The following is a 27,478-nucleotide window of genomic DNA, read 5'->3' as shown; positions in this document are numbered from 1 at the left end:
TTTTTTTCCTTCATTCTCTTAATGTGGTATATTACATTAATTGATTTCCTTATGTTGAACCAAACTTGCATACATGGTACGCAAGGATAAATCCTAGTTGATCATGGTGTATAATTCTTTTAATATGCTGTTGGACTCCATTTGCTAGTATTTTGTTGAGGATTTTTGCATCTGTATTCATAAGAGACATTGGTCCATAGTTTTCTTTTCTTGTGGTAAATTTATGTGGCTTCCATATGAGGGTTATGTTGACCTCATAGAATAAGTTAGGGGTGTTGCCTCCTGTCAATCTTTGGAGTATTTGTACAGAATTGGAGTTAGGTCTTCCTGGAATGTTTGGTAGAATTTCCCTGTAAAGCCATCTGGTCCTGGACTTTTCTTTGTTTGGAGGATTTTGATTACTGATTCAATCTCTTTACAGATAATTGGTTTATTGAGATCTTCCATTTCTTTTTGAGTAAATGTAGGTAGTTTGTGTGTTTCTAACAATTTGTCCATTTCATTTAGGTTGTCTAATTTATTGGCATACAGTTGTTCATAGTATTCTCCTATAGCCCTTTTTATTTCAGCAGGGTCAATGTCTCTTCTGACTGGAGAGTTTAATCCATTTACAGTTAAAGTCACTACTGATAATACAGGTCTTTCTTCTGCCATTTTGTTATTTAGCCTTTTTAAGCCTTATGCATTTTTTGTCCTCACTTCCATTAAAGCCTACTTTTATATTCATTTGTTTTTGTGTGTTGTACCGTATAGAGTGCAGTCTCATTTCTATCTGTATATATTTTTCATCTATTTTACTTGTGGTTACCATGTAGTTAAAATTTTAACATCCTAAATATGTAACAATGATGTTTGGTTTGACACCAACTTAACTTCAATAGCATGCACATATACTTTTCCTGTACCCCTCTGTCCCCCCATCATTTTTTTGTACTTGTACTTAAATCTTTGCACATGTGTGTCCAAAAACCTAGATTTATCATTACATTTTATGCATTTTAGCACCTAGTAGTAAGTAAGAAGTGGAGTTACATACCAAACAAAACAATACAATGATACTGGCATTTATAATTACTGAAATGGTTACCTTTACCACCAGTCTTTATTTTTTAATGCCACTTTGAACCAGTGTCTAGTGTTCTTTCCTTTCAGACTGAAGAACACCCCTCAGCATTGCTTGTAGGGCAGGTCTAGTGGTGATGAACTCCCTCAGCTTTTGTTTATCTGAGAATGTCTTAATTGCTCCCTCATTTTTGAAAGAGTTTTGCTGGGTGTAAAATTCTGAGCAGGGAGTTGTTTTTCTTCAGCATTTTAAGTATTTCAACCCACTACCTTTTTGCCTCCATGGTTTCTGATGGGAAAGCCGCACTCAATCTTATTGTGACTCCCTTGAACATAACACGTTCTTTTCTCTTAAAGCTTTCAGAGCTCTCTCCTTGTACTTTGTTTTTGATAATATAATCAATATATGATGGGGTATTTTTCTCCATGTTTTTCCTGTCTGATGTTCTCTGAGCTTCTTGGATGTGCATAGTCACATCTTTTGCTAAGTTTTCTGCTCCTCAGCCTGACTCATTTCAAGTCTTCAAGTTCGCTGATTGTTCTGCAAGCTCAATGTGCCATTGAAACCCTCCTGGGCTTTTTTTCATTTCAGTTATTGTGGTCTTCAAACCCAGTAGCTCTATTTGGTTCCTTTTTAAAATTTATGTCTCTTTACTTAAGTTCTGATATTGCTCATTCCTTGTTTTCCTGTTACCCTTTAGTTCCTTCTCTGTACTTTCCTATGTCTCCTTGAGCAGTTTTAAAATTATTTTTTAAAGTCTTTGTTCAGTATGTCTCCATTGTGTCTTCTTTGTTGGTGTTTTCTGTATTTTTAACCTCTTCCTTTGATGGGCCACATTTCCTATTTGTTTGTCTGGTATTCTTTTGTTGCACACTGTATATTTTAAAATTTTTAAATGTTCTTGGATTTACACCCTGGGATGTCTGATTCTTGGTTTTGTAACCAGCTGGTGATAAGACAGAGATTTCCTTGAGCTTCAGCCCTCCTAACCTGAAGGTCTGCCCAAGGAGAATGCAGTGTATAGGGTCTTCCCTGTTTTTGTGGGCTTCTGTCTTGTCCTGGGGTTTTGCTTATTAAATGTTTTGGAGTTCCCCTGTTTACAGGAGTTTCGTTGTAACTTCTGTTTCCTAGAAGACAGGCATCCCTCTCCCAGGCAAGCCTTTGTCCCAGACAGTCCACCTCTATAGTTTTTTACACTCTTTTCCTTGTCTCACACTGCTTTTGCCTTGAGGGCAAATTCTGGGAGGAGGGTCACCCTCGAAAGAACTTTCCCAAGTCAATTTTTGTCCTGCCAAAACTGGACCAGGGATCTACAAAGGGGGCACAGACCAACTCCAAAGTGCCCTGGGGAGAGGGATCAGGAAGGGCTCCAAAAGCTTCTCTGATGGCTCCCCAAAGCTGAGCTTTCCCGGCCTGCCTAGCAAATGCAGCCTTTCAGCTAACTGTCCCCCACAGCCCTGAGGAAGCCCTGCATCTTTAAACCTTCACCACTTCTGTCTGGTTACGTTTGAAACAATGGCTGCCATCGCCTTTGTCCTGGGCCGGTTGAAGCAATAGCTGCCCTCAGAGCTGGGACTCAGCGATCTGAATTCAGTAATCAAAAGCTGTGATCAGTGATCGACCATGGTCACCCTGTTCTTGGGGAAGGGGGGTTTATGTCCCTTTCTGTCACCAGTGAGCTAGGCAGGGTCTGGACCCTGTGGTGGCCTGCTGTGAGAGTGGGGGGTGGGTGCTAGTTGCTGGCGTGCGGAGAGAGCAATTAACAATTTTTACCCTAATCCATCTACCTCTCCCTCCCACTCTTCATTTGATGCTGTACAGTGTTCTTCTGGCATCTGGAGTTTCAAAATAGTTGTTTCAGTAAGTTTATTCCTGTTTAAAGGTTGTTTTCATGGAAGGACTGAGTCCTGGAGCTCCCTATTCTGCCATAATCCCTGGAAGTGTCCCCAGGCAGGGCAGGCTTTTAAAGGGTAAACCCAGGAATCTGATGAGTGGGTAAAGAGTTGTTGGTGCAAGCACTGTTGGGAAGTCTTGTAGACTATCACAAGTAGCTACCTCTCCATCTCATACAATGAAGAGGTGTGATAAGGAAATGTCAACTATTTAGTCAGAGTAAGTTATTGGTAAAGAAGCTAGACTCACAAGGTTCAAACTTCAACTCTGCCATTGACTAGCTGTGTGGCCTTGGGGAAGTGACATAATGTCTCTGTCATTCAGTTTCCTCATCTGCATCAAAGGGCTGATAATCCTGTCTATTTCATGGGAAATAGGAGACTTAAATGAGTTAACGCTTGTTTTCTTTTTCCTAAGCTTGGAACAGGGTCTGGCACCGAGAAAGCACGCAATACCTGATGTCCATTATTATTTGAAGTACCCTGAGGTGCTTTGGGTGATAAAAGAAAAGTAAGAACTAAGCCATTCTCTGCCTTCAAAGAGCTCATGGGCTGTACGGGATGGCAAATGGAATGCACATGAAAGGGTCACTCGACTCAGGACAATACAATACATTTAGTTGCAAGGGTAGCAAGGTCAATATGAACCTGAGTGGTTCAAGGAGGGCCTCAATTCCCAGCAGGAAATTATTTTAAGGGTCTACAGGAAAGGTGGGCGAGAACTTGAATAACTTTTTTTGTCTCTGTTTTGAGAGGGTGTACCCTGTCCTTTTGAAATAGGCAGGTTGGAGATAGCTCATTGAAGAAAGGAAAACATACAGGCTGTTTTTAACTTAACAAAGTAGATTTGTGACCTGATGATCACCTCCTGAAGTTTAAAAGAACTCAGAGGTAACATTGTGAATTTTGGCCCGAATATGTGTACTGTCATAAGAAATGTACCTTAAGCCAGGACACTGGTGACGGCCAATGTAACTCTTAATAACAAGAAGGGTTTCCTAGCAACCCTGAGAGATGCCTGTCCGTTAGCCCCACTTGTTATTTTTCTTTTGTTTATTTTTTTGCTTTGTTTTATCTTCTTTTGCCCTTAAAAATATAGCCTCTATATAAAATTTAACTCATTAAAATTAAATTATTATAAAGGTAAAAATGCTAATGGTAAAAAAATGAAGAACGTGGAGAAGGATATAAAAGAAGAAAGTAAAATTCTCCCAACAAGCCCTTATTCCCACTCACCAGAAATAACTGGCATTAACATTTTCTTGTGTATCTATCTGTTTTAGTTTCCTAGACAGCTCAAGCAAATATCCTGAAATGGGTTGGGTTAAGCAATGTGAATTTATTTGCTTATGGTTTTGAGGCTAAATGAAGGTCCAAATCAAGGCATCATGGAGGCAATATTTTTTCTCCAAAGACTGGCTTTCTGGAGACAGCTGCCAGTGATCCTTGGCTCTTCTGTCACATGGCAAGGCACATGGCAGTATCTCCTGGTGGCTCCCTTCTCTGCTGGGTTTCACTGATTTCAGCTTCTTGCTTCCATAGCTTTCTTTCTGTCTCAATTTCATTCTGCTTTTAAGAACTCCAGTAATAGGATTAAGACTCATACTGATGGAGGTGGGCCACACCTTAACTGAAGTAATCTCATCAAAAGGTCCTATTTGCAATAAGTTCACACTTACAGGAATGGATTAGAGTTAACAACATGTTTTCTGGGGTAGAAACCCCCACACCACCACACCATCTAAAATGTTCCTGTGTATATTTGAACATGTATGTGAGTATATGAAAGTAATTTATATACATACCCGTTTTAACAACAAATGGAATCATACTATACATTCGATTCTTCTACTTGTATCCACTACAGTGCACCTTGGACTTGGTTCTATGATTACACATATAGACCAGACCTACTTTGTTCTTTTTAATGCCTGCATAGTATTCCAGTGTAGCACTCATTGCTTTTAAACTCATTTCTATATTTTGTCTAAGGTAAAAAGAATAGAGGGGTGAGAAACAGAAAAAGTTACTGGGGATTGAGGGACAGATATTGAGACACCTCAAGGGGTAGTGTAAGAAACACAGAGTTTGTAAATAGTGCCACCACATTTTAGCAACTTGTAGGACTAAATTGGACTAGGACTTTTGGTTACTACTCTGAGGAATAAATGAAATGAATGCAAGTTTTAGATCTAAGGCACAGAACAGCTCTTCCCAATACTTCTGTAACCAAAACCCATGCTTAATTTACTAGAGTTCTTTGAGGATTTAAATAGCACACAGATAAAGCAGAACAGTGGATACCATAAACTTTCAAAAAGCTTTCTCATGCTCTTAAACCAAAAGCTGTTTTTCAACAATTCAAGTCACCATGGGATTGGGAAGCAATGTTTAACCCTGGCTCCTTTGCCGTGGCTTCAAGATAAGAAACAAAATCAGAGCAAAGGCGGAACTTCTCTGATGGCAGAAAATGGTAGAGTAGGTATGCTGTGGATTATCCATGGAACTAATTTGATTTAATATTTATAAATGATTTGGAAGAGGGAGTTCAGGTCAGAATCCACATGTATACAGATATCTTTAAGCTCTTCCAGTGAAGATGGTAAACTTCAGGAAGACATTTGTTGCATAAGAGTAGGCATAAAAGTGGACAGCAAGCTTTGATATGAACAAGCCCAAGGAAACGTCTCTTGGGACAAATTTCTGAAGTTCATGTCAGAAGATTTATAACAAGCCTTACCTCTTTATCTGCGAATACAATCTCTGCTTCAAGTATCAGTAGGGGTAGAGGAGGAGAAGATAGAGTTGGTGGTGTCATTGGGAGGTGCATGATACATAAACAGACAGCACTATATGAACATAACAGAGGAGGCTAACAGTGAGCTGATTCTCCCCAATAAAGAACGTTTTTTGTTTGTTTTTTTTTACATTTCTTCAAACAGACTCCAAAGCCCATTGTTATTTGACATTTGATGGTTGGTGATCCATTTATTCACTAATTTGGGGGGAAGGAGTTTTTTTTGTTGTTGTTGTTAGAGAAATTGTGGGTTTACAGAAAAATCATGCAGAAAATACAGAGATCCCATATACCCCCTCCACACACACAGTTTTCCCTATTATTAACACTTGTATTATTACGGTACCTTTGTTATGATTGGTGAAACGATATTATTATAATTATATTAACTATAGTCCATAATTTATATTAGGGTTCACTGTTTGTGTTGTACAGTCCTATGATTTTTTAAAATTTTTACCATCCTAACATACACACAACATAAAATCTCCTCTTTTAACCACATTCAAATATATAATTCAGTGGTGTGAATTACATTCAAAATGTTGTGCTACCATCACCACCAATTACTAAAACATTTCCATCACCCCAAAGAAAAACTCTGTGCCAAGTAAGCATTAATTACTGCCCCTGGAAAATAGTATTCTTGTTTCTGACTCTTATGAATTTGCTTATTCTAATTATTGCATATCAGTGAGCTCATACGAGATTTGTCCTTTTGTGTCTGGCTTATTTCACTCAACATGATGTCTTCAAGGTTCAATCATTTTGTTGCATGTATCAGAACTTCATTCCTATTTATAACTGAATAATATTCCATTATTTATTGATTTATTATTTATTCATTCATCTATTGATGGACACTTGGGTTGCTTCAATCTTTTGACAATTGTGAATAATGGCAATAGGAATATCAGTGTGTGGCTATCTGTTTGAGTCCTAGGTTTCAGTTCTTAGGGTTTATCTCTAGAAGTGGGATTGCTGGGCCATATGGTAGTTCTAGACTTAATTTTCTGAGGAGCTACCAAACTGTTCTCCACAGCATGTACACCATTTTAAATTCCCACCAACAATGAGCGAGTATTTCTATTTCTCTACACCCACTCCAACACACTTGTTATTTTCTGTTTTTTTTTATACAGTAGTCATCCTAGTTGATGTGAAATGGTATCTCATTGTGGTTTTCATTTGCATTTCCCTAATGTTTATGACAGTGGACAACTTTTGATGTACATATTGTCCATTTGTATATCTTCTTAGGAAAAATGTCTGTTCAAGTCTTTTGCCCATTTTTTAATAGGGTTGTTTCTCTTTTTATTGTTAAGTTGTGGGATTTCTTTAAATATTCTGGATTTTAATTCTTTATGGATATGTGGGTTCAAAATATTTTGTCCCATTTTATAGGGTGTCTTTTTGCTTTCACGATGAAGTACTTCAATGCAACAAAGATTTTGATTTTGAAGAGTTCCCATTTATCTATTTTTTCTTTTGTTGTTTGTGCTTTGGGTGTAAAGCCTAAGAAATCATTGCCTAACACAAGGTCCTAAAGAAGCTTCCTTATGTTCTCATCTAGGAATTTTATAGTTTTGGTCCTTATATTTAAGTCTTTGACCCAATTTGAGTTATGTTTTGTATATGTTGTGAGGTAGGGGTCCACCTTCATTCTTTTGCAAATGGATATCCAGTTTTCCCAGCACCATTTATTCAAGAGCCTATTCTTTCCCCCATTGATTGGATTTGGCACCCTTGTCAAAAATCAATTGGCCATACTGAGCCCTTGATCTTGGGGCTTGCCCTTAATGAAGTTTGTTACTGCAAAGGAGAGGCTAAGCCTACTTATAATTGTGCCTAAGAGTCAACCTCAGAGAACCTCTCTTGTTGTTCAGATGTGGCCTCTTTCTCTAAGCCAACTCTGCAAGTAAACTCACTGCCCTCCCCCTTACATGGGACATGACTCCAGGGATGAGCTTGGCCCTGGCATTGTGGGATTGACAAAGCCTTCAGAAATGAAACAAAATAAAGTTTCACTGACTGAGAGATTTCAAATAGAGTCAAGAGGTAATTCTGGAGGTTATTCTTATGCATTATAGAGACATCACTTTTTAGTTTTTAGTGTATTGGAATAGCTGGAAGGAAATACCTGAATCTGTTGAACTGCAACCCAGTAGGCTTGATTCTTGAAGATGGTTGTATAACTATATAGCTTACACTGTGTGACCATGTGATTGTGAAAACCTTGTGGTTCTCACTCCCTTTATCCAGTGTATGAACTGATGAGTAGAAAAATGGAGACAAAAAGTAAATGAATAATAGGGAGGGATGGGGTATGGGATGTTTTGGGTGTTCTTTTTTTCTTTAATTTTTATTCTTATATTTTTTGTGTGTGATAATTAAAATGTTTAAAGCTGATTGTGATGATGAATGCACAACTATATAATGGTACTGTGAACAATTGTTTGTACACTGTGGATGACTGTATGGTTTGCAAATATATCTCAATAAAATTGAATTTTAAAAAGTCAATTGGCCATAGATGTGAGGGCTTATTTCTAAACTTTCAATCCTATTCCATTGGACTGTGTCTGTCCTTGTACCAGTACCATGCTGTTTTGATTACTATAGCTTTGTAATAATTTTGAAATCAGAAAGTTTGAGTCCTCCAACTTTGTTCTTCTTTTTCAAATTGGCTTTGTTATTCTCATCCCCTTATCCTTCCATATAAATTTGATGATTGGCTTTTCCATTTCTGCAAAGAAGGCTACTAGAATTTGACTAGGATTGTGTTGAATCTGTAAATCACTTTTGGAAGAGCTGACATGTGAACGATATTTAGTCTTCTAGTCCATGAATATGGAATGTCCTTCTATTTATTTAGGTCTTCTTTGATTTCTTTTAGCAATGTTCTGCAGTTTTCCATGTATAAGTCATTTACACCCTTGGTTAAATTTACTCCTAGATACTTGATGCTTTTAGTTGTTATTGCACATGGAATTTTTTCTCTGGAATTCTTCTTCAGATTGATCATTACTATTATATGGAAACATACTACAAATTTTTGCATGTTGATCTTGTACCCCTCAACTTTGCTGAATTTGTTTATTAGTTCTAGTAGCTTTATTGTGTGTTTATTGGGGTTTTCTCTATATAAGATCATGACATCTGCAAACAGGAAGCATTGTGATTCATCTTTTCCAATTTAGATGCCTTTTATTTCTTTTCTTGCTTAATTGCTCTGGCTAGAACTTCCAGTACAATGTTAAATGATAGAGGTTACAGTGGGAATCCTTGTCTTGCTCCTGATCTTAGAGGGAAAGCTTTTAGTCTTTTACTATTAAGTATGATGTTAGCTGTGGGTTTTTCATACATGCCCTTTATCATATTGAGGAAGTTTCCTTCTATTCTTAGTTTTCTAAGTTGTTACCAAGAAGGAGTGCTGTATTTTGACAATGCCTCTTCCGCATCACTTGAGATGATCATGTTTCTTTTTCTTCACTCTATTAATATGCTTCTGGTACATTAATTGATTTTCTTATGTTGAACCACCCCTGCATATTTGGGATAAATCTTACTTGATCATGGTGTATATTCTTTATTGTGCTGTTGAATATAGTTTGCTCATGTTTTTTTGTGGATTTTTGCATCTATGTTCATAAGAGACATTGGTCTGTAATCTTCCTTTCTTGTGGTTTCTTTATTTGGCTTTGATATTAGGGTGATGTCAGCCTCATAGAATGAGTTAGGGGGTATTCCCTCCTCTTCAATTCTTTTGAAGAGTTTGAGCTGCATTGGTGTTAATTCTTCCTGTAATATTTGGTAAAATTCACCAGTGAAGCCATCTGAGTCTGTACTTTTGTTTGTTGGGAAGTATTTTATTACTGACTCTATCTGTTTACTTGTTATTGATCTGTTTAGATCTATTTCTCCTTGAGTTAGTGTACGTAGTTTGTGTGTTTCTAGGAATTTGTCCATTACATAAATGTAGTTTATCTGATTTGTGGGCATACAGATATCCTCTTATCATCCTTTTTATTTCTGTGGGGTTGTTAGTATTGTCCCCCACTTTCCTTTCTGATTTTATTTATTTGAGTCCTCTCTCATTTCTTTGACAGCCTAGCTAGTTTGTCTATTTTATTGTTCTTTCAAAGAACCAAATTGGTCTCATTGATTCTATGTATTTTTTTAATTCTCTATTTATCTCCTCACTCATCTTTGTTATATAGTTTCTTCTGGTCGCTTTGGGTTTACTTTGTTCTTCTCTTTCTAGATTGTCTTGTTCAGAGGTTAGGTCTCTGACTGTGAGATCTTTCTTCTTTTTTTATGCAAGCATTTAGAGCCATAAATTTCCCCATCAGCACTGCCTTTGCTGCATCCTATAATCTTGGTATGTTGTGTTTCATTTTCATTTGTCACAAGATATATCCTAATACCCCTTGTGATTTCTTCTTTGACTCATTGATTGTTTAAGAGTACGTTGTTTATTTTCCACATTTTTAAATTTTCTCTTCTCCCTCTGTTATTGATTTCTATCTTCATTCCATTGGGAGAGGATAAACTGTATGATTTCAATATTTTTTAATTTATTGAGACTTGTTTTGTGACCTAACCTATGATCTACCCTATAGAATGATCCATGTGTACTGGAGAAGAATGTGTATTCTGTTGCTGTTCAGTGATGTGCTATATATATGATTTTAGGTCTTGTTAGTTTATAGTATCATTCAAGTCTTCTATTTCCTTATTGATCTACTGTCTAGATGTTCTATCCACTATAGAAAGTAGTGTATTGAAGTCACCTACTATAAATATAGAACTGTCGAATTCTCCCTTCAACTCTATTACTATTTTCTTCATATATTTTGGGGCTCTGCAATTAGGTGCTTATATGTTTATAATTGTTTTGTCTTCTTGTTGAATTGACCTCTTTATCAGTGTATAGTGACCTTCTTTTTCCCTCATAAGTGTTTTTGACTTAAAGTCTATTTTATCTGATATTAGGATAGTTACCCTAGTTCTCTTTTGATTACTATTTTGCATGATATAATTTTTTCCATCCTTTCACTTTCAACCTACTTGTGTCTTTGAATTTATGGTGAGTCTCTTTGTAAGCATATAGTTGGGTCATGCTTTTTTACCCAATCTGACAGTCTCTGACTTTTGACCAGAGAGTTTAATCCATTTTCATTTAAAGTAACTACTGATAATGCAGGACTTTCTTCTGGCATTTTTCTCTTTGGTCTTTGTAAGTCTTATACCATTTTTGTCCCTTAATTCTTCTGTTAACACCTACTTTCATATTTATTTGATATTTTGTGTTGTACCATTTTGACTCTTTCTCATTTCCTTCTGTATATATTTTTTAGGTACTTTCATGGGGCTACCATAGGGCTTAGGTATGACGTCATCTCTATCATTCATGTTAGGATTGATACCAAATTAACTTCAACAGCCTACACATGCACTGGTCCTATACGCCTCCATCACCACCCACCTCTGGTTTGTATTTGTTACAAATTATGTCATTGTACACTGTATGTCCAAACTCATGGATTTATCGTTACGTTTTATGAATTTGCATTTTAGAACCTGTAAGAAACAAAAAGTGAAGCTACATACCAGAAATATCATACAATAGTACTGGCATTTATAATTACCTATATGCTTACCTTTACTGGAGTCTTTATTTCTTTATGCTGCTTTGATCCATTGTCTAGAGTCCTTTCCTTCCAGTCTGAAGAAATCCCTTTAGCATCACTTACTTGTAGTGCAGGTCTAGTAATGACAAACTCCCTCAGCTTTTGTTTATCTGGGAATGTGTTAATCTCTCCCTCATCTTGAAAGTCAGCCTTGCTGTATATAAAATTCTTGGTTGGAAATTGTTTTCTTTCAGCACTTTCAATATTTTATCCCACTGCCTTCTTGTGTCCATGGTTTCTGATGAGAAATCAGCATTTAATCTTATTATGACTCTTAGTACCTAACTTGCTACTTTTCACTTGCAGCTTTCAGAGCTCTCTTCTTGTCCCTTGCATTTGACATTTGACTACTATGTTTCTGGGCATGGTAAACTTCAAGTTTATCCTGTTTGGAGTTTGTTGGGCTTCTTGAATGTACATATTCATGTCTTTCATTAAATTTGGGAAATTTTCTGCCATTATTTATTTGAATATTCCTTCTGCCTCTTTCTTCTCCTTCTGGGACTCCCATAAATTGTCCATTGCTATGCCTGATGGTGTTCCATAGGTCTCTTAGGCTTTGTTCATCCTTTTGTATTGTTTTATCTTTCTGCTCCTAAGCCTGAACCATTTCAGTTGTGTTGTCTTTGAGTTCACTGATTCTCTCTTCTGCCACTTCCAATCTGCTCCTGAAACCCTCTAGAAAATTTTTCACTTCAATTATTGTGATCTTCAACTCCAGTATTTCTGTTTGCTTCCTTTTAACAATTTCTGTCTCTTTATTGGGATTCTCTTATTGTTCATCCCTTACTTTCCTTATATCCTTTAGATCTTTCTCTGTGTTTTCCTCTGTCTCCTTGGACATATTGAGGATCATTTTTAAAATTTGATGTCCAAAGTATCATCTTCTTGATGGTTTCCAGATTTTATCATCTTTCTTTACATGAGCCATCATTTCCTATTTCTTTGTCTTGTAATCTTTTGTTGCACACTATGTATTTTAATATGTTACTATCTTAATTTTGGGATTTAGTCCCTGAGTTGTCTGTTCCTTAAGTTTGTATCCACCTGGTCATATGACAGAGAATTCATTGAGTGCCAGGAGCTAGCAAAAAGAAACAAACCAATGCAAAAAAAACACCTTTCACAGTTTTTGCAAATTGGCTCTGTTTTGGCTGATGCCCTCCTTCAGATTTTAGCCCTCTATAAAGAAGACGAGTTCAAGGTGAATGTGAAGTACAGGGTTCTCTCTGTCTTTTTTGAGCCCATGTCTCATCCTTGGCTTGTGCTTGCTCAGGAATTCCCATTTACAGGAATTCAAATGCCCCTTCTACTCCCCATGAAATAGACTTTCACCCTATCCCATGTCTTAAAGCAGGTTATCCTTTCCCCTAGGCGACTTTGACCAAACTGTCACTTGTACTGCTTTAGCTGTCCACAAGATGCTCTGCCTGCAGGACAAGTTCTGGAAAGGCTAGCCTTAGAGGAGTTTCCTGGTTCCATCTTTCAGGCTGCCACCAGATAGATTGTCATCAATATACAGGCACCATATTATGTACATAGTGGTTACTCTGCTCCTCCAGAACAGGACTAGGGACCCACAATGGAAGGACTGGCTGGCTCCACACCATGCCGGGAGAGGTTTGGGAGGGGCCAGCAAGAGTGCCACAAGCTTCTCCTTTCATTTTTTAAGCTGTGTTTTCTTATTCAGCACTTGCCCGGTTATTGCAGCTCTATTTTCTGGAGTTCTGAGAAAGATAGCCACCAGTTTTTGCTAGTTGTTCAAATAGTCTATGGGGGAATGGTATCTGGGAGCATCTTATACTGCCATCTTGGTTGACTGGAAGTGACACTAACCAATTTTTAAACTTTAATAAGGTGAATATGTTAGGCTACCATTATAGAAGAAATGCAATAAGATGTGCTCTTCAGCTTTTTTACTACAAAATACTTGACTTCTCAGAGAATGACTTTTAAACTTGAATGTCAAAAATTAGATTTACCAACCTCCTCTGCTACCGTGCATGCTTTTCAAAGCATGTTCTTAGTATTGGTGGATACATTATATCATAGAAAGGGACATCTAACAGGATAAGATCAATATTTCTGAAGGAGTCAAATTTTCAGTAATAAAAATAAAATGAGGTCTGCCCTATCTACTTCACAATGTGGTTGAGAAGCTAAAATAAGGCAAGTGACAGGAAACTGCTTAGTTTGATGCTGTGCAAAAATAGGGTAGTACCAATTATTCATTGAACTTCATAATTTGGGGTTAAAAATATAAATCAATACTATGATTTTATCCTTTATAAATAATCATGCAAATATTGGTGAATAAGGATGTTCTTTGCAGCATTGTTTATATTAGCAAAATATTAGAAATAACTCAATTGTTCATCAGTAAGGTATTGGGTAAATAATTTATGATATAGCTATACAGAGGAATGAGAATGAGGCACTCTATTTATTTTTACATGGAATCATATCCTATATATATATATATATATATATATATACATATATTTATTTTTTGTTAGAGAAATTGTAGGTTTACAGAAAAATCATGCATGAAATATAGAGTTCCCATATACCCCCTCCACATGCATACATTTATTCAGTTTTCCCTATTAGTAACACTTTGTATTCGTGTGATACCTCTGTTGCAATTGATGAAACGATATTATTAAAATTAAACTATTAACTGTAGGCCATAGTTTTTATTAAGGTTCACTATTTGTGTTGTAATGTCCTATGGTTTTTTAAATGTTTTTTCTTGTAATGTGTATACAACCTAAAATTTCCCCTTTCAACTCCAAAGTTGCACATCAGTATGAATAGTATGATTCCAATTTTGATTAGAATTGTGTATTAGTATATGGCTTTGGAAACCCCTCAAAGTATATATCTCAAATTGTTAAGCATGGCTCTCCCTTGAAGAGATAGGATGATGGGGGAATTTTTACTGTATACATTGTTTATTTCTGTACTCTTTGAATTGCTTACAGTGATCATTGTTATTTTTTGTATTTAAAAATATGAATAAAAGAAATATGAATTTGCCTTTAACCCTGACTAATCTATTACAATTGAAAAAATATATAAATGTAATTCATATAAGAAGAGGGCAAAAGACCTATAAATTTTTTCAATTCTTAAAGAAAACATTCCATTATTAGGATCAGGTAAGAGCAACAAAAGCTCCAAACCCTTTTTTCTCTTTGTTGATGGGTTCTGATATTTCCACATGATGAATGAGATAAGACGAAATTAAATCTGTTTTTTTTCCTTTGTGTTTCTTTGTTTAGTTTTGCAAGATAGGGAATAACTAATAGAGCGTTCTCGAACCATGGGTGTAGCAAGGAAACATCCTCAGTTGTTATAGTGAATTACTGTCTGAGTCAAAACTGGCAAAACCCCACACTAAAAGGCAGAATTGCCCAAGCTTGTAAATTTTCTCCCTTCTCTTGATGGTGGATGGCTGTTGGTCAATTCCTTAAAGCTTCAACTCTCAAGTAAGGCCTAGGGCTTATTCTGGCAGAACATATTCAAACCTTTCCTTGAGCTGATGTTCTCTCTTCTCATGGAGAACACAGAGGGAAGCTGACAGGCATAATTTATGCTGCAAATGTCTTGGGAGGGCCTACTGAAAAGAAACCCTGATCAGGAAATGGTAGGAGGTAAAGCAGGAGGAAAAGGAAGAAGCAAAGAATATGTAAGTGTCTTTCTCCTTCAAATAAGTAGAAAGTAGGGTCCTTTTTGTGTGCTTCACTAACATAGCTCTTATCACCCTGCCATGTCGTTGGCTCTTACTCTTCAAGACTCCCCACTAGACTGAGAACCCAATAAGGCCAGAGCTCTTGTCTGTCTGGTTCATTGTTGTTTCCCCAACACCTAGAACAAAATGATGATTAATTAATATTTGTTGATCATTTAATTAATGTGTCCCCACTACAAATAGACTTCATCTGAAGTGGTCTCCTAGTCCACGATGGGGTCATCCTGTAGTTTAAAAGGTTGAAGAAAGCCTATGGCCAGCTGGACCATTGGCACCAAATACAGTCAGCTTTCACTTTGCTTGGTATTCTTTTGTGACAAGCCTTTTCTTTACCTTCACCTCTCCAGATACAGCCAAAAGGCAGCACGGAATGGAATGAAAAATCAATTCAACCTCCATGAGTTGAAAATGAAGGGCCCTGAGCCAGTGGTCAGCCAAATTATTGACAAACTGAAGCACGTTAACCAGGTATGTGGTTTATCCAACAAAAAAAGTGAAGATAGGTAGTAATTACTGTTCAAACTAGCTTTGGGCTTTTGAAAGGCAGCCATTGCTCATTTTCTTCAAAGATTATCTCTACTAAAAAGAACTTCTGACCTTCTTTTTCACCCCACCTTTAAGGTATAAAGATAATATTGCAATATTAGAGAAAGCTTGGAAAATAGAGGGGAAAATATTTCTCATAGTCCCCATTGTTTTCATTTTTACATATTCTCTTCTGGTATTTGTCTAAAAAGACATACTCCACACAAACTTTCTGCATAATTGAAAGTGTACAAGTCAGTTATAATTCTTAAACCAACGTTAAATTAGAAACGCTTTTTCGTGTTGTCACAAATCTTCATAGTAATCATTTTCATGGCTGCATAATATTCCATTGAGTCATCATCGTACATTAATTAATCAGTCTGCTTTTGCTGGACATTCAGGTTGCTTTAAATTTTTTTCCCATCATAAATAAAGCTACCTCTTCATGCATAGTGCTTCTTCTTGATCATAGATTATTTTCTTAAAATCCTGGAGCTTTTGGGTCAAAGGATGTGAACATTTTAATGCATTTTCCAAATTGCTTTCTAAAGGGATCTGTCAGTTTTCACTGCCACTAGCAAGATAGGAGAGGAACAGCTTCACTGTGCCCTCATCAGCTTCTGACTCACTGCCATGCACAGACACCCACAGGTTCCCTTGACCTGTACACATAGTTTTTCCTCTCATAAGGAGTTTAGTAACTAAGAAACAAATAGAAGTTAGTTGTACCATCTGCTTGTGATTGCTTTGTGACCCCAATAAAAATGCCACCATCTGCCAGAGTGACAGTATTCTTGCCCTATGATCCATGGATGGGAGAACCCTGGCACCACTTCTATTTGTAGCTTAGGAAGAACTTCATGAAACTAAAATCCTTATGCACAGACAGATGTTGCTGCATGAAGACATCAGCATGATTTTTTTAACATGAAGTTTAGCAGTGAAATTTTTATGGTTCTTGGAAAGTGTTTGGATGAGCTTTCTAATAGCAGTATATTTCACTGCAAATTGTGTTGTGAAAGTAAGTGAAACATGCTTGGGAGTAACTCCTCTAGTGCCTAATAAAGTGCTCTGCACTCAGTAAGCACTTAATAACAGTTGATACTCATACTGAGCACATGATAATGCCAGAATTTACCTAAGATTACATTTCAGATCATTTCTTCTGCATCCAACCTCACTGAGGTCTACATAGCCTTTTTAGATACATTATGTTTATTTGAAAATGCATTTCTGAAGAGTTCAGAGCACAAATGATGTTAACCACTTACTGTTGAACTGAAGGTATGGCTGGCTTCACCTGTGGACATTGGCAGTATTTGTGTGTCTTCTAAATTATTTCACACCAAATGTGTCTGGGTGGCTGAACTCAGTTTGGTGAGGCCAAAATCTCAAGGTCCATCACTATCCCTGTAATCTTAATGAGGAATACTGTCAACATGTCTCTTTGGTCAACAAACCTTAAAGATTTCCTACTATGTGCTTAGCCAGGTGCCAGGGAGTTTGGGGATTCAAAAGAAGTTGAATCCTCTGTTTCAGAGCCAGATTGGGGAGGGAAAGCACAAGCATAGGCAGTGGCTAAATAAAGCCGAAAGGCCAACTATGATGAAGAGTCCAAAGAATGATGCTACCCATCAGTTCTGTGCAGTTTGCTTAGCCTAGGGTGGACTAGGCTAGTGAGGCAAGGATTCCAGGGTGGGGCAAGTGTCAAGATCCACCATACACAATGAGTAGGGTTTGAGTAGGTGAAGACAAGCAAGGGAGTAATAGTTATAACCAAGGCCAAAGACCTATGGATGGATCCCACCCTGGAAAAGAGCTCTAAAAATGGGAAAGCAACATCAGGCACAGGCTTCTATGTGATCCAGAAGTCACTAAAAATATTTATAGAAAGCCTATTTCACAAAGATTTGGGGTGTTTTATATTAATATAGGAAGACAATGTGGTATAGATGAAAGAATATGAGCTTCAGATCCAGATGGATACTGGATCTTACTAGGTATATAACCTTGTGTAAATCACTTACCCTCTCTGAGTGTTTGTTCTCTCATTTGTAGTATAACAGATATCAAAGTCTCCCTTGCATGTATGAGTCTTCCCAGCTCATACATGGGAAGTATATATAGTGAGAATCAGAAAGGTCATCATTACAATTCCTTTCTCCTACCTCTGGTCCGTGAATATATGACCATTTTTGGTTCCCTTACAAATACCATTGTGCAAGCAATTAATTCTCATTGATAAACCAGTTTTACCTGTTAAGTTGAGATGTTAAAATTGGTTGGGCCCCAAACACCCACGGTGATTTTTTTGTTCATCTGTGTTGCTTTAAATGGCCAAAACACATTTTTTACAGACCTTGAATAAAATTCATTTTTGGCCATGATTCAATTTGAAAGTGAGACACTTTGGGGAAGTCATAAATAAGAATGTCATGATGATGATAATATTGCTGCTGCTGTTGATAATGACACTGTGTTTTATTTGTGTTGTATTTAACCATATTTCAACGTGATTTCATGTCCTAAAAGTCTACCTACCTAGGGGAACAAAATCCAACCTGGAATTACGTAAGATGTAGTAGTGTCACAGAATCATTCTTTTCAAGAACTCATTGTTACTCTTGGACATTATATCATCCTCACTGTCCCCTAGGAGGTAAATGATAAATAATGTTTGTCCCTTTTTTATAGCTAGGGAAACTGAGGCAGAGAGCCATTAAAAGGCTGTGTGGGCAGGCTGCCAAAGCACCCAGTGAGTTCACTTGAAAATTCAGTCAATCATCCAGATGTTTCCTGTACACTGCCAAACATCTGGATTCACTGAATGCCTGGCCGAATTGACTTAGAGTTATGGCGATGGGGAGGTAGAATCAAGTTAACTTGCCCAAGTTCACGTACAAGTCAGTGGTGAATCTGGGACCAGGGTGTTATTTTCCTAAGCCCCTTGCTTGGTGCTTCATCTATTAAACTACAATAGGGGGCTCCTAGGTACATATCTACAAATACAGAGATACATCTCTCTGTTGAAGTATGTATGCCCCTGTGTGTTCCATCCAGATGTACTGTAGCTAGGCTGTTCATGAGCACATCCCAAAATAACTCTTCACTTTCTTCCATGGAAACTCTCAGCTGCCTCCTTTCAGGTTGTGGTTGCTGTTGATAGCACTGGAAATAATATACTCACCAAGGGAATAAAGTAACATTATTTCCATATTGACAGTCCCATGGTGTAACCTTGAAGGGATGGGTTCAGGGTCAGGCCCAGGCCCCTTTCCTGGGAAGGCCTGCAGGTGTGGAATGTTCTCCCCTCCTCCTTCTAAGCCAGAGTTCATGTGTAACGTTCCCACGATTAGAAACGAGGACCTTTTAATTTCCTTTTCAGTTCCTAATTCGTGTAAGGATTTATTGTCTTGTGTTAAGAGAGGAACTGAACTCTTTTAAGTCCTCGGTATCAGTCTTGGAATTTGCTGGGCCATGTTGCTTTTTTTTTTCCTCCTCTTTAACCAAGTTTTGTTTTTGTTAGCATCGTTCTGCTTCAAGGCTGCTGCCTGGAGAGAAGAGCCTGCAAATACCAAGAACGGTCACAATACATTCTTACCCATATGAAACTGCAGGCCATTTATCCTTTAACTTAGTTTTGTTGGTAACATTTTCTAAGAGGAGCTATGTAGTTACTGTTAATTTAGCAGTCCCTAAACTGCTACACAAGTTATTGTTCCCAAGGAAAATCTAGCCATTTATTGTTTTACCCCAACTTCAGTTCAGGTTCAAATGAAATTCCAGAAATTGTTTTCTTACCCATTGTAAAAGGTTGAAGCCAGAGCAGTCAATACCTGCCCATTTGGTGTCAGAGGTTTTCATTCAAAGTCGGATAAAGTCTCATCTGTTTGGGATGGTTGAAATGTCCTGCTGAATGGTGGGGGAGTGGATGAGATGGCTGCTTACGATTCCTTCCAGCCCTGTGATTCTGTGATTTGTGGCTCAAGGTCAGGTTTTAACCCAGCACCCTCTTGTGAACAAGTCTTGTGACTTTGTTCTCCATTCTGCCACTTAAAAAAAAAAAAAAACACCCTGTTCCCAGGTTACCCTTTTCCACTTTGTAACCTCTCATCTTTTCAGAGATTGTTACTTCCTACCAGCTTCCAGCCTAGGCAGATGGAACTTAAACTTGCCCTTCCCCCTCTACCCAATTCCTCAGCTCTTTTGCCTTGTTCTCATTAGGCTATGAAAACATTAAACTAGAAAAACAGTTTTGCATTTATCACCCCTGAGTTTCCCTGCTCCGGAGCCAGATATGTGACCTGTCTTCAGATCATGTTAGTCATACAACTCCAAGTGAATGGTAATCTGCTGTATGTTTGCGTAACACAGTTTGGTTTGTAAAGTTCTTTCACATACATTACTTAATTAAATTTTATAACCAAGTTGGGTATTATTGTCTATATTTACCAGATGAGGAAACTGAGAGCACTCAAAGGTTAAGTGACTTCCATCAGTAAGTGGTAGAGGTAGACCAGGGCTACTGATTACATTCCCTGTATTCTCTCCCTCCACTTCCATAAAGGTATAGCACACCTACTACCAGAATCCATATATAAAAGCTATGCAGACCTCCCCCCTACGTGGGATCAGACACCCAGGGGAGTGAATCTCCCTGGCAACGTGGAATATGACTCCCGGGGAGGAATGTAGACCTGGCATCATGGGACGGAGAACATCTTCTTGACCAAAAGGGGGATGTGAAAGGAAATGAAATAAGCTTCAGTGGCAGAGAGATTCCAAAAGGAGCCGAGAGGTCACTCTGGTGGGCACTCTTACGCACAATTTAGACAACCCTTTTTAGGTTCTAAAGAATTGGGGTAGCTGGTGATGGATACCTGAAACTATCAAACTACAACCCAGAACCCATGAATCTCGAAGACAATTGTATAAAAATGTAGCTTATGAGGGGTGACAATGGGATTGGGAAAGCCAAAAGGACCACACTCCACTTTGTCTAGTTTATGGATGGATGAGTAGAAAAATAGGGGAAGGAAACAAACAGACAAAGGTACCCAGTGTTCTTTTTTACTTCAATTGCTCTTTTTCACTCTAATTATTCTTCTTGTTATTTTTGTGTGTGTGCTAATGAAGGTGTCAGGGATTGATTTGGGTGATGAATGTACCACTATGTAATGGTACTGTAAACAATCGAAAGTACGATTTGTTTTGTATGACTGCGTGGTATGTGAATATATCTCAATAAAATGAAGATTTAAAAAAAAAAAAAAGCTATGCAGAAATACATGATAATCTAATAAGAAAAGATAAGCTATGAGGGTAATCTCAATGTTATGAGAATGCTCAGGAATGATTAAGGTTTGCAAATTTTCTTGGGTATGGTAGGAACATGTTGGAAACAATGTAGTTATTTTAGGTTATTTGTTTTTCTTATTCCTTTGTTTTGTTTTGTTTGTTTTTTTTTTAATTTTTTGATAAAGTAAAAAAAGCTATTACATATAAAAATTAGCTTCAATGTAGTTATTTTAGGTTATCAGGTTTTTCTTATGCCTTTGTTTGAGTATGGCTTGTTAATTTTCTTGGGGTATGGTAGAAATATGTTGAAAGCAATGTAGTTATTTTAGATTATTTGTTTTTCTTATTCCTTTGTTTTGATAGGGTTTGTTAATTTTTTGGGGGTATGGTAGAGACATATTGGAAGCAATGCAGTTATTTTAGGTTATTTTTTTCTTATTCCTTTGTTTTGGTTTGTTTGAATTATTTTGTTTAATTTTTTGATAAAGTAAAAAAAAAGCTATTGCATTTAAAAAAATTAATGAGCTTCAATGCAGTTATTTTAGGTTATTTGGGTTTTCTTATGCCTTCCTTTGATTATGGTTTGTTAATTTTCTTGGAGTGTGGTAGGAACATGTTGGAAGCAATGTAGTTATTTTAGATTATTTGCTTTCCTTATTCTATTGTTTGGTTATGGTTTGTTAATTTTCTTGAGGTTTGGTAGGAACATATCGAAGCAAAGTAGATATCTTAGGTTATTTGTTTTTCTTAATCCTTTGCTTTGCTTTGTTTGAAATGTGTTTTGCTGTTGTTTGTTTGTTTTCCGATAAAGTTAAAAAAAAAAAACACAGAGAGCAGAAACTGCCTAATTTGTGGTCTAACAATTTCTAAACTCTCAATACAGTAACTTCTATGGCCTGAAGCTCTAAAATCAACAGCAAAGAAAGATTTAAGCACATCATTTACCAAATCTGAATGGGAAATAATCTTAGAAAACTAATAACCTCATTGTACAGTGGGGAAACTGAGGCACTTTGTATCTTGGACTTGAGTTATAGAGACCAGACTACTTCCTATTAACTATCTGTAATTCACAAAATGATGCTAAATGGTCAAAGAAAGTTAGAAATGTGGAACAGGCAGTGGAATGTCCCCACTTCTATCCCCCTCTGTAAACACCTTTTTAAAAATGCCTGACATACTATTCTAATATAATGAAAAAACACTAACTTGTGAAATAGAAAGTTAATTTTTAATAAGTTAATTAGTAAAGTTGGTAAGTGCCAGAGAAGAACTCAGGACATTCCTTAGCATGTGATCTTTTAAAAATATTTTAAATGAATCTCAAGCATGATAGAAAACACTCCAAGTAACCTGTTTTCATAGTCTTCTCACAACAAAACCAGTGAAAGTTGTACAAGCAGCGGCCTACTCCAATGGTTACTAGAAAAGCCAACACTGATCTAACATTTCTAAACAAAAGGAGAAACCTTTGAGAGTCAAATTTCAATAAAAGACCTTTCCAAATGGAATTATGCCCCAGTGTCTGTCACACTTCTTCACATACAAATAGCGTGGCAAAACCATATAATTGCCATTTCCATATGGAGCCAGAATGTGGTGTGTATGAAAGACAGAGTATCTACAATGGCATGTTAACAAGAGCCAATGAATGACGTCTGAGTCACAAAAGAACAATGCAAGTTAGTCTTTAAATACCAGACCTAGACTCTGGGGCTAAACATTATTTCGTGAAGTAAAAAGGAATTAGCTGATACATTCCAAAACACATTTATCATTTAAAACTCTTCTCTCATTTTTCTTACTAGCCTTAAAAATAATTTACAATGTCTGGTGGCTTTGGGGGAGCATGTGTTTTTAATATCTTAATTACTATATACAGTTTAATATTGTACCAAGAAGAATTCTCAAGCATTTCATATTAGAATTCTTGAAAATGAACTATTTGCTATATTTAGCATATGCAAGACTAAAGGTACTTAAATTGGGTCATATATTTTAGTCCTTGCATATCAAATTAAATTACTCAAAAATGGAAGGTGAGTCAGGAGTGGCAAGACAAAATATTGTTGGTAGCAGTGTCGTGTTCATCTTGTTTCAGCAATGAAGAGCAATACATTCTCCTTTTTCATTACAGTGTTATACTCTTTTAAAAATTTTTAATTAGAAGTATTGTAAGTATTAGCTATGGAAAGACAAGTTCCATATATCAAAAAGGAATTTGCTCAAACTATAAAGGCTACCATGTTTACAAAGTTAAAACTAAATTTCTAAAATGTCTATGAAGTCCATAGGGTGATTAAATATTCTATTTAAATTTACCTATTGGCCAAATACAACCCAGCACTTTTTTTTTTACAAACAATTGTTCCCTAACCCTATAAACCATTACTATATGTGTTATATGGGTATATGCAGTCCTTCTTGAATGATGAAAATTTTTAATATTTCAAATACAGTTTGAGAAATTCAGAGTTAAATTGTCCCACTCTGAACTGTAAGCACCTTAATCTGGGATAATGTATGTAAATCTTTGTTTCCTATAGCTCCTAACAGTATCAGTTACACAGAAGACACTCAATATATATAATATTTTTATCAGTTGATTCAAATAATTCAACTTTTGCTGCCCTCAATTTATTTATGAACTTAGATTAAATTTAGCTATTTTAAAGTATCCTTCATATTCAACATTAACCAGTTGCTGTGCTAGGGCAGAATTACCAAAGGGCAGAGTTATAAATGCTAGAGGGCTCTTAGGTCTTAGGGTCGAACCCTCTGATTTTATAAATGGGGAAATTAAAACAAAGAGAGAGAAATGACTTGTATGAAGTCATACAACCACTAAATGACAGAGCTAGGGCTGGGAAATGAACAGATCAATATTTTGTAGTGCCATTGCTCTGCTTCTGAAGGATCTTGTATAATGCAAACACCTTTGTAAATAAGCAAGCTCATTTTCTTATATAGTACTTCCAATCAGGGCAGAAACCCAGACTTCAGCAGTTCATCTTTGGAACAAAAAAGCTGTTCAGCATGGAGCATGACTCTGCTAATTATTTATCTCTTACTAGCGATATTAACTTCTGTTTGGTCATAACAAGTACACCATGGTGCTCACTGCCTCATTTAACCCAGTGCACAGTGGTTGCACTCGAGTAGGGAGGGCTCTGCTAGGATCACTGAACCATGGTTAGGCAAAGTCAGCAGGACCGGTTGGTTGCTCATGGCCTTAAACCCACCCAGGCTCCTGTCCACATTCTGGATCAGACATCCTTTCACGCTCATACCCTGGATCTCAATTCCTCCATCTTCTTAGTCGCCCTATAATATAATTTATCTAGTGCCTCCTCCTTCCTTCTAGAATGGTAAAATTAGCATCATATTAGTGAGTGGGCTTATGTGCCAGTTAGCTCAGTTGTTTAGGGTAGAATCCCAGTGACATGGGCAAGGAAAATCTAAATCTGCTGAGCAGCTTGTGTCCCATGGGGCGTAGAGATGTGGGAGAGGTGCCGTGGGGGTTGCTCTGGGTCTCCCATTCCTACTTACCTGAACAGTTTCATTGTTTAAAATCGGCTTTCCATATTGGTTTTCTAAGTAAGATTTCACTTAAACACAAGATTCCAACTGTTAAAGCAGTTAAAATCTCAGGGTGCACTTGAAGTTAATATTAAAAGTTTAATCCCATATGAGCCACACATTCAGTTACGTGTTCATTCAAAAAATGTACTGAATATCTACAATACACAAGGCAGTCACAGGATGTCCTCCAATCCCCATCAGCAATCTCCTAAAAAGAACAGTTGATCAAAATGGGAACTAAATGGGAGGGTGTGGACTTGAGAGAACCATTATTTCTATTGGAAGGGATTGCTCAAGGCCCATGGTTCTAGTACTAGTGAGCCAGAAGTGTCTTTTTGGATGCTGAAGACCAACAAATTCAGAATTTCTTTGCCCATGTCACTGAGATTCTGACAAAATCCAATGGGAAGAAAGTACTGCATTCTCTCATCTTGATCTAGCTTGTCTATACAGAGCAGATATCCTTACCCCTTGATGACAGTCCTGTGTGAATTAACCAAACCAAATGTTTGGAGCTGGTCCTGCATGCCCATGGTTATTTGAGACCTAACCTTCAACTGTAGACTTATTTGACACATGACCAAGGATGTTTCCACATTGTGTGTGGGCTCAGGGTTACTTATTGAAGGTAAGATACTCTAATAATAATAATGAGCTCAATTCTGTATCCCTAACTATATGCTTTCCTTAGATAGCAACCAGAGTGATTTTGCATAGCAACCGTTAAGTGGAGTATCTCCAGAAGAGTTCTAATTAATGTCCAAAGTGAAATTTACATTAGTATTCATATGTACAAGATTTTATAGTATAATTTCTTAATAGCTTTAAAGTATGATCTTTCCCTTACTACATTAATCTAGATAGTATTTTCTTCCCAGTCCATATTTTGCTAGATCATCACTTCTCAGAGTGATACATAATCTATTCTGTATCATGGCAAGCAGTTCACAAGATGAAAAATGCTAAGAGAATCACAAATAATGAGGCCCAAGTTCAAATCAGTTACATCTCAGGGCACTGTGATATCATGGTTAGCAAATCCTGAAGCATCACAGGGAATAGAAGAGGAGCCAAAAGACAGGAGACAGGCATATTTTTTTGACCCTCACTTTCAATAATTTGTGGAAATTAGATTGTGGATACCATAAACCAGGGAGCCTGGTATTACCCCTTAGCAAAATTCTGGACTGCATTTTTGGAGAGTGGTTGCTCTTGAAAGCAGTGATGATTATTAGAAGCTCTGGGCTCACTCAGAACAAATCAGACCATTTCACTTGGTTTGTGCACACACATGCACACACACAAACACCTTATTAGATCCTAGATCAGAGGGATAACGCAAACATGATATATTAGGGAAACAGAAGGAAGAGGATATATATATATGTGTGTGTATATATATATATGATTTATTTTAAGGAACTGGATCACACAACCATGGGGCCAGCAACATGGGGCCAGCAAGTTCGAACTCCACGGGGCAGGCTGCAATTTGGACACTCCAATAAAAGTGAGGCCAAAATCCTTAGTCTGAATTCCCCAGAGGAATCTGGTTGGCTAGAAATTCCCACAAGAACCAGTGCTGAAGTTGAGTCCAAATTCCTCTTCCAACCTCTGAAAACCTCAGTTCTGGCTTTTAAGACCTCCAACTCATTGGATGCGAAGACTCCCCACACAGCTGAGGGCAATCTCCTTTGTCGGTAGTGGATGCAATCAACTGATTATAGATTTAAGTTCCATCTACATAATACCCCCTCATTAACAAGCAGGCCAGTGCTTAACCAAACAACTAGATACCATAACTTAGCCAAGTTGACACATGAAATTTACCATCACACATGGTATCTCTGGATTTCAACAATGTGTTTGACAGAGAGTCCCATGATTCGTTTTTTAAACAAGTAACACGAAATGTTTGCTAAGTAATCATATAATTAGGTGAATTTTGTTGCTAATTAACCATCATAACTTGAAGAGTGTTTTCTTAACAGAGCACTGTCAGCCTGCAGAGAGATCTTTAGTTATTTGCTTGGTACTTGACCCTTGTTGTCTAAAGTCTTTACCAGTGACTTAACTAGAAACAGGGAAGGCATGGCATACTCCTAATATTTAGTGATGGCCTGAAGCTAGGTGGGGTTAGCTAATATACAGATAACACACAATCCAAAAATATCTCAGTAGGATAGAATGGCAGGAGAAAACTAGCAAAGGGAAATGTTTTAGGAATAAATATGAAGTATTACATGTAGATTCAAAAACATGATTGAATAAGCATTATAGGAGAAACCAAGCTTAAAAAGACATGGGTTTTTTAATATATATTGTTATGATGGAAACAGCAATGAGTAGCAACGAACCCTTCACTGACCCACAAGAATAGCCCCAAATGTAGCAGTCATCCTTAGCAGCTCTTTTGATGCTGTGATCTTGATTGTCTGCTTTGGTCCTTACCTAATTTCCAGAGGTGGTGGCAGAATATATGTGTGTGTGTGTGTTGGGACTGGGGAGGGGGGATCTGGAAGTGGGTGGCTAGAGAAATATTATCCATCCTGTTTACAGGGAAAAAGGGCTATGTGGGGATTGTAATACTTACTAATCTATGTGAGTTTTTGTTAAACCAATACTACCTGTTTTAGTTGTAAAGCCTTATTGGTGTGTGATTTAGAGTTGTAGTGAGAAATTTGAAAGTCACATCATTATAATAATCTAGTTTAGGGGAAAGAACAAAGGCTTTAGAGCCAAATATATCTATGTTTAAACCCCAGATATGTCACTTTGTTATTGCTTGGTTTTAGGCCAAATTATTTAACCTCCTGTACTCAATTTTCTAATCTGTGAAATGGGGATACTACCATCTATGTTGAAGGATTA

The 27,478-nt window shown here is 37.1% G+C and overlaps 1 protein-coding gene and 1 long non-coding RNA gene across 2 annotated transcripts in view; one reads left to right on the top strand and one right to left on the bottom strand.

Annotated features, from left to right (window-relative positions):
• Window positions 1–19,613, bottom strand: part of LOC119523139 — a 44,143-nt gene extending 24,530 nt beyond the window's left edge. Inside the window, exon 1 of the long non-coding RNA XR_005214598.1 lies at window positions 19,529–19,613. This is a non-coding gene — a long non-coding RNA (uncharacterized LOC119523139). The remainder of the gene's footprint in view (window positions 1–19,528) is intronic.
• The window catches only part of GPC3 (glypican 3), a 561,164-nt gene that overhangs the window by 425,925 nt on the left and 107,761 nt on the right, over window positions 1–27,478 (top strand). Inside the window, exon 6 of the mRNA XM_037821919.1 lies at window positions 15,547–15,667. Within this exon, the coding sequence (XP_037677847.1) occupies window positions 15,547–15,667 (121 nt within the window). The remainder of the gene's footprint in view (window positions 1–15,546; window positions 15,668–27,478) is intronic.

This window comes from Choloepus didactylus, chromosome X, assembly GCF_015220235.1.
Source record: "Choloepus didactylus isolate mChoDid1 chromosome X, mChoDid1.pri, whole genome shotgun sequence".
Classification (NCBI taxonomy): Eukaryota; Metazoa; Chordata; class Mammalia; order Pilosa; family Megalonychidae; genus Choloepus; species Choloepus didactylus.
The sequence above is the reverse complement of the archived record's forward strand: the minus strand, read 5'-3'. Positions and strand labels throughout refer to the sequence as shown.